General features: G+C 42.1%; 1 protein-coding gene across 1 annotated transcript in view; it reads right to left on the reverse strand.

Annotated features, from left to right (window-relative positions):
* The window catches only part of FBH1 (F-box DNA helicase 1), a 37,877-nt gene extending 33,619 nt beyond the window's left edge, over positions 1 to 4,258 (reverse strand). The window contains exons 1-2 of the mRNA XM_019644533.1: positions 4,103 to 4,258; positions 2,033 to 2,634 (exon numbers count right to left, since the gene is read on the reverse strand). Coding sequence (XP_019500078.1) covers positions 2,033 to 2,569 — 537 coding nt within the window. The 5' untranslated portion in view covers positions 2,570 to 2,634; positions 4,103 to 4,258. The remainder of the gene's footprint in view (positions 1 to 2,032; positions 2,635 to 4,102) is intronic.
* Between the last annotated feature and the right edge of the window lie 3,628 nt (positions 4,259 to 7,886).

Below are 7,886 nucleotides of genomic sequence, written 5' to 3' on the forward strand. Positions count from 1 at the left end.
CTACTGAATATTTAAGGAAGGATTAATATCAAAGCTCCTCAGACTCTTTGAAAAAACTTAAGGGGGAATATTTCCAGGCTTATTCTATGAGACCAGCATAAACTTATACCAATGCCAGAAAAAGACACCATAAGAAATGAAAAAGGGCCCGCCAAGTGGCACGTTGGTTAAGAGTTGGCTTGGGAGTGCCAGCTCTGAGTAGCAGGGCCCCAGTTCGGATCCCACATGGGAGCCAGTGACACTGCCCTCTACAGCTAAGATGGTGAACAACAGCTCGACCTGGAACTGGGCTGCCGTGAGTTGCTGGCAACAGCACAGGCTGCAGCCCCTGCTGCAGTGGGCTGCTGTAAGCTACCGTGAGTGGCCAGCAGCCAGCGTGAGCACCCAGCAGCAGGCATGAGCTGCCGTGAGCCACTGTGAGCAGCCGTCCAATGGCCAGCGAGCAACTGCCTCACCGGGGAAGAGCACAATGATCACAATACCAACATAGGCCAGTGAAGCAATGTCCTTCACTATTAGACTGAAGAACAAAAAGGACAGCAACTTGTCTGTTCCCCTTCCCCGATTCCCCAATGCTGTTCCCCTCACCCAATTCCCCAATAAAATCTTTAAAAATAAATTAAAAAATGAAAAAAAAATGAGAGCTATAATAGGTTACTGACAAACACATCATGTCATTGCTGGTGATGATAAAAATCGCATTATTCTAACATTTCAAGAAGTAAGTATAAGCTGGAATATCTCCCCCAAAATCTTCTTAAGCAGAATGGAGAGAACCCTTACTTATCCCCATCTATGACTATTCAGTTCACATCAAAGAGATCTCAATTTGGTGGGCAGAAATACGACACAAAACAGAGTTCCCATCTAAAAGCAGAAAGATATTTCTCAGAAAGTAGGAGACAAGACCCCAAGCAAAGAATAGAGCAAGAGTGATGTGAAATTTCCTCCAAAATCTTTTATGCTTAAAAGAAAAATGTACTAAGTCTTGATATATCCATCTTATACTCCATCCCTAAATTTTTGAACTTTAATATAATTGAAGGGAGAGTTAATCTCTGTAACTCTGATTTATTCCTAATGGCTAGTCGAAGGGATATGCAGAGGGCGCCAAAAAAAACATATACACATTTTAAGAAAGGAGAAAAATAGTATTAAAATTGTAATATTCAATATATATCAATAACAAAAGATGAATACAAGTCATGCATGTACATTTTTTTTTTTTTTGGCACCCTGGTATAAGCTAAGCAAAACATTTTCCTAACCCTCAGGTTTACCTGAGAACCTGAACCTGGGATGGGATGAAGTGCAATTGAACAACAAAGAGAAGGGAGGAGTGACAGAGCAATGATATGACTAACTGTAGCACTGAGAATTCTTTTCTGAGAGCATGGGCTGCCCACTTTATCAACCTCAAGGTACTCCAGGATGATTCAACATCACACTCATTTATAATTTACCTGCTATATATAAAATATCGTGAGGCACAGTGGAGAATGCAAAAACATTTATAGGACAACCAACCTTCTATCAATGAGCTAATAATTTAAAGCAGGGAAGAAAGCTCTCTAAACCATAACACAGAAGGTAATAAGATTGTAACAGAGGTAAACATTCCTGCAGCAGCACGAGAAAGAGAGAGTGAGCAATTTCAATGGGAAGGAGTAGCGTCAAGCCTTGAAGAAGAGGTAAGATGTCAGCAGAGATATGAGGGGCCCTTTATGGAGGGGTGTGGGTGGGGTGGTTAGACCAACATGTGGAAAGGAATATGCAGAATATGGTTGGGATGCAGCAATCATCTGTCATGAAGAGAACACACAGGGATGTGTTGAGAAGTGAGCAATGAGGCTGGGGTAATAAGGTAGGACAAACATGGAAGGCCTTACCTGCCTCCAGGGAACCTGGGTATTATTCTGGAGGCAAATGGAAAGTACCATTTCGGAAGAAACACTATAATCAGAAGTATGCATTAAGTGAAGCTAACCTCTGTACTTTTAGAGAAAACATAGAACTAGAGCGCTTTACGTACCAGTGGGTCACTGATTATGTCCCTCCAAAGGTGGCACACCAAGCTCACGTTCCAATAGAGATCTTCCACGGGGAGGAAAGCAAAGATGTGCCTCAGGACTTCGCTGGGCAGGCTACAGATGTGGCTCTGGGGTTCCTGGCAGGGCAAGGTCCCAAGAAGCCCATAGTAAGAGTCAGGAATGGGATCAGGACCCATGTCCTCCACTTCTTGGCTGAAATCTTCAGACTCTGCAGAGAGCCATGACAGACAGCCCTCTGCTTCTTGCCTAGCTCCCCTGGGCTTTGTGTAGGATGGGGACAAACAACGCCGTGGGGTTTTCTTGGAAACCCCATCCCACTGACTGGTCCCTGTAGCTTGATTCCTCTCGTCCTCAAAGGACCGAGAGCGCTTCCTGTCAGGCAGAGCAGAGCCTGATGAACCCAGTCTTGCTTCTCCATCACCTTCCTGGGGCAGGGCGCAATTGCTCTCTGCAGCAAAGATCATTTCACCCTCCGAGTCCTTAGAGCTGTCCTGGCCCACAGAATTGCTTTTGGCCATGTCATTGGTGCACCGCTGGTGGCCAGCTAGGTAGAATTCAGTTATGTATCTTTGACATCCTTGACCTGTACAGAGAACACAAACAGAATGAACGAGAAAAGGACAGTGACTGCTGACCCACTGCGGGCCCCAATGAGACAAACTAATTTTCAATTACCTATATTAATAGAGGAAAGACACAAGGATATAGTTACTGGCCAACTGATTATATAAAGAGCTAAACCCAAAATACATTTATATTTGGCTCTATCATATAGTCAGACACACATGTGGAAAGAGACACAGACCAGTCTGCAGATGGTGAGAGGACCACATTATACCTTGCAATATATACAAACTGAATACATAAATGGACAAAGAGCAAACAACTGCTCACATTCACACATCCACTTACAAAAATTCAGGCCTCCTGACTTACTCTTACAATAAAAATTCTAAGTCTGCTTAAGTAGAAAGGAAAATGCTTTAGGTTATCAGGATTCAGTAAAACCCACTCTCTCACATGACTGAGTTAAAATCCTTTTAATTTATTTTCATTTCCTCCTGTGAAGCTGACACATTGACTTATTTTAAAATAAAAAGGAGTCAGAATATTTTTCATATTATTAGAGTGGTACTTAATCTAGTCTACACACTTATTCAGTAGGCATTTGCTAATAAGCACCTATGATTCTGAGACAAAAATAAAGTGAAAAACGGTGTATATATAGTCCCTGACATCGCAGACTTTTCAGGCACTTAGGGGAATCAAATGGTGATTTCACACATCACCACTGCATCGTAAACTCCTATAAATTACTGTAAAAGGCCAATAAAGTATTTAAATGCCTTATCAATATACATCGAAATACATGGTTCCTTCCTGAAATGAGTGTAGCCAGAATTCTTATTTTGGAAAATACGAAAGTGGAACAAAATTAGGTTTAGCCTTTAATAGAATCTATGGAATTTAATATTTTTTCTATTAAATTAGGAAAAAAACTATAACTACTTCTGAGGAAATTTAATAGAAACCCAGAGTTTTGATGTCAACAGGTCTGGGTTAAATCCTGTTCTTTTCTATAATGATTGTGGAATTCATCAAACCAGTATCTATGAAGAGCCTTCTAAAGGTCAGTGCCAGGACTCCCCGCTGAAACATACACACGCTGACAGTCTTTGTCAGTAAAAAACTCACAACACAGCGAAGCTGATTTACACACACAAACAAAATATAACCACTTAGTTGCAAAAATGCGTCATGACTTTTCCAACAACCCAGTAGATTGGAAGAGTGGTGATATTGGTATGTGTTTTCTACCACGTTATAATTAATCAAGCTAATGGAATTCATTCGGGCACGTTTTCCTGGGGCTTTTACCAACCATTATAGATGGGATTTTCATGGAAAACTCTCAAATAATGAAAAAAGTGTCAAACTGTTGCAACAGGACTATAGAATCACAGCAGCAGTACTTACAAATACGGGGAGGTATTCAAAGACCACACACACCACAGAATCTGAAATGCAAGGTAGTTTTTTGAAAGACATACCCCTAGTCCCTCTTTTTGTTCTGGGTCTAGGATAGAGACCGTGGTTTGGGTCTCTGTTTGTCCATCTTTGACTGAAGGGCTGGGTGACAGCCAAGTGACTCCGAGCTAAATGTTGGCAGTCGATGGCTGTAAGATGCTTCCGTTTAAACCGTCTCACTGTTTTGTACCGACAGGCAGAAGAAATGGGACACTTGTTAGTTACCACCAATTCTACAAGCCAGCCAGTAATACTTCGTGTTCAGGACTACAGTGACTGTGGACCACCCCAGCCAGCCCTTTTCTTCTTCCCTAAATTCTCATCAACTTTTTGGTCATTTCAGAGTTCCTTACTATTTCTTCTTTAGAATTTAAGAGAGGATCCTAAAATAAGGTCCTCAAAAGACTTTTTTACTTATTATACTTTCTAGAAGTCCTGATCATGAGGTACTCATTCAAAAAGAAGTTGCCACTAACAGATAAATTGAAGTCTGGCATCACTTCCTTTACTTAGGCAGGCCACTTATGTTCCCATAATAACTATAAACATTTAAGAGCTGGTTATAGCTTTTCAAAAATAAATTCAGTCATCCCCTTACCAGCTTCTCCAAGTCTCAGAAGCAGAATGCAGTGACTAATAGAAGCCACTATAAATTCCTGGGGAAGACCACATTGTATACCTCTTAACCTCCAGAGGATCTCAGTATTGGGCACAGGATCGGAGCAAGGCTCCCAAATAGAAGAGAATGGAAGCCTCTTTTCAGGATCTTCAGGGGAGGAAATTTCATATTCTCCCACAGCAACGTATTATAGCAGCAGTTGTACCCAGGATTCTGTCTTAAGTGTTTAGATGCCCACCCAAATCTACAATATGGCCTTAAATTCAGCTTTTGGAAATACGCAAGACAGAGGATGCCAGCAGATTTGTATAGGAGGTACTCACACATATGCAATGCATCTTGGAACTTTTTCTGTAAAAAGTATGTAAGAATGGCTTTATCCACAGCCCTCCCCAGCCAACTATTAGAATGATGCCTAGTAAAAACACAGAGGCACTGATAATGACCATCAACTAGGCAGCCATGTCTTAATCACATGGCTAAGAGTCAAAGCATGCTCTAGGGCAGGGGTTGGCAAACTGCGGCTTGCGAGCCACATGCGGCTCTTTGGGTACGTACACGTGGCTCTTAAGTAAAATTGAAAATGAAAATAAAACTATCATAGTTTCATTTATAAAAATTTTAAAGGATATTATTCACATAATGGTGATTTCATTTGTTTTATGGCTCTCGAAGAATTTTTAAATTGTTGTGAGGGGCAGGATTGGCTCTTCCGTCTCAAAAGTTTGCCGACCCCTGCTCTAGGGTAAGGAAGTATTCGGTCTTTTCCACTGCTGTACCCTCTGAATGTAGCATGGTGCCAGACACATAGTACATGTTCTACAAACACTGAAAGAGTGAAGAAGGATGAGAAGAGAGCAAGGTCAGAGTGGTAAGGCTGGGTGGTAGACTAGAGGAACCTAAGCCCTAGGCCACTAGGAATTTGCTGGAGGACGGCTTTCATGTGGAACTTGGCAAAGGTGGACCACCTGGGGGGTCACCATAAAAGTACCTACCGCACCTGACAGACAAGAGAACATCAAAAATACCCAAAAGAAATTGTTTTGCAAAAGTAGATTAACATGGACACGGGCAGACTTTTATTTGTGTATCGATTTTGTAAAACATGTCAGAATATTAAATGCTTGTTGAAAAGATTAAATGTTTGCAGAATTCTAACAAAGGCACAGGAACAAAAGAAAGAGGTAAGGAGAGTGAGTGGAAGAACTGTGTTCTGCTTCCAGAGTCCTTGTATATTCCAGTGTATTCTGGCATGAAGCCATCATGGATGGAGCAAAGGCTAACAGCTGGGGGGCAAGGGCGCCTAGACTGGGGGATCTGCCTTCTGGGGACTAACATAGCCGCCTATGTTGTCCATTGGGAATGGCGTCACCTGAGCCATGACTGCTCAACTGGGATAACACTCTTACTGTACTTACATATCAAAAATTACTTTTCTGACTTTAGTAGGATGTCAGAAAAACTGGACTATGTTTTATCTGCCTCTCAGACCTCTGAGAGATGAAGTGCTGTAATTCACTGAGCTGGAAGCCAGAAGCCCTGCCACTCTCTTGGATTAAACAAGTCATTTAACTGAAAGACTGCATAGTGTATTCATATTTGGAGTCAGAAGGTCTCCTCCACTTGGAAGGTGTATGAATCACCAAAAGCTTTGATTCCTTATCATTAAAAATGGGGATTATAAAAACCTGCCACACTGAATTCACAGAGTGGTTATGAGGTTCAAATGAGACAATATAAATGAAAGTACTTCATGACACCCACGTTGAAGCAGACAAAACCTGTCAGCTGAAATGTTAGAAGAATTACATGTCGGCCACAGCATTCTGGGTGTCTCCTAAAAGATGCATAAGGTTTAATATCATTAATATTCTTGCAAAATAAAAATAAAAACTATACTAAAATTCTAACCATCCTCCTGTTCTTATTAATATACTTTTAAGCCAGCAGGTCAAATACAACTTTATCAAAATAAAGATGCTCAAATGCTACCTCTTCCATCCCCGAGTCCCCCAAGCCCCATGGTATTCCTCCCTCTACACGGCAAGTACACTCTGCACCGCTCTTAAAGGGCACTTATTGTTAGAAGCTCCTTGAGATTCTTCAAGGAGCAAAGTCAAAGAGTGCTCCTTTACCTGAATGTGCACAGGTAAAGGCATGGAGAGAGATCAGAATCACTCGTGGACTTTCCAAACTCTGTAAGGTCCCATAGATGCTCAGCTGAGTCTCTTCCATACCTAAGTGGGTATTTGAGTGGGAGTCTCTTGGAGACTCCCACAGTGACTAACAGAAATGTGTCATATCCCTCAGGTGTTAGGACAGAAAAAATGAGACTATGAAAATCACTGTGAAACAGAGTTTTGCCCATTCCCACACTGCTTTTCAGTGACAGCTTTCTTATGGCATGACCTCTCTCTGATCCCTACTCCTGTGGGCCCCTTTCCTAGAGCTCCCAGCTCAGACAGCTGGTTCCCAATCTTTGCTGTCGGACTTCAAAGTGGTGATTACCTGGAATCTGGCCTTTACCCATCATGGATCTCCTCACCTGGATGATGATCTGTCCCATCCTAGCCCCACTTCCGGCCTCCACCTCCCACCCGTTAGGCCCCCTGATGAGATTAGACTCTGATAGGTCTCCCTTGAACTAGTTACTACTAAACCTCTACTAGACTACAAGCCCCTAAAAGGCAGGGAGCATGTCTCATCAACTTATTCCTCACAACACTGAGCACGATACTTTGCGAATAACAGATACTCAAAATTTGTTAAATGAGAAGTATGTGGCTGATTCCTTAATTCTGTTTTAATCTGCACGGCTTCATTTTTATTTTTATTTTTTTATTTTTTATTTTTTTAGCTGAGCCATCCTGCAGCTCAGCAGCAGCTCAGCTCAGGCCAGGCATGGAACCGCTGTTGCTCTGAGCTCGTACTCTTGAGCGAGCTCTTAACCAACTGAGACACTTGGCCGGCCCATGGCTTCATTTTTAAATCTTCTTTATTGCAAAACAATTTACAGAACAAGTCACAGAAAGTGAAATGGGGTGCTTTGGATTTTGTGGCAAAGGCTGTACTCCCTCTTCTTCCTCAGCACACAGCTAGTCTACATTTCCCTGCCATGCTTGCAGGTGGATGTCACCTAGACTGAGCTCTAGCCCAGGGCAAGTGAATAAAAGGGGTATATGCCTCCT

This window comes from Hipposideros armiger, unplaced genomic scaffold (genome assembly GCF_001890085.2).
Source record: "Hipposideros armiger isolate ML-2016 unplaced genomic scaffold, ASM189008v1 scaffold_88, whole genome shotgun sequence".
NCBI lineage: Eukaryota > Metazoa > Chordata > Mammalia > Chiroptera > Hipposideridae > Hipposideros > Hipposideros armiger.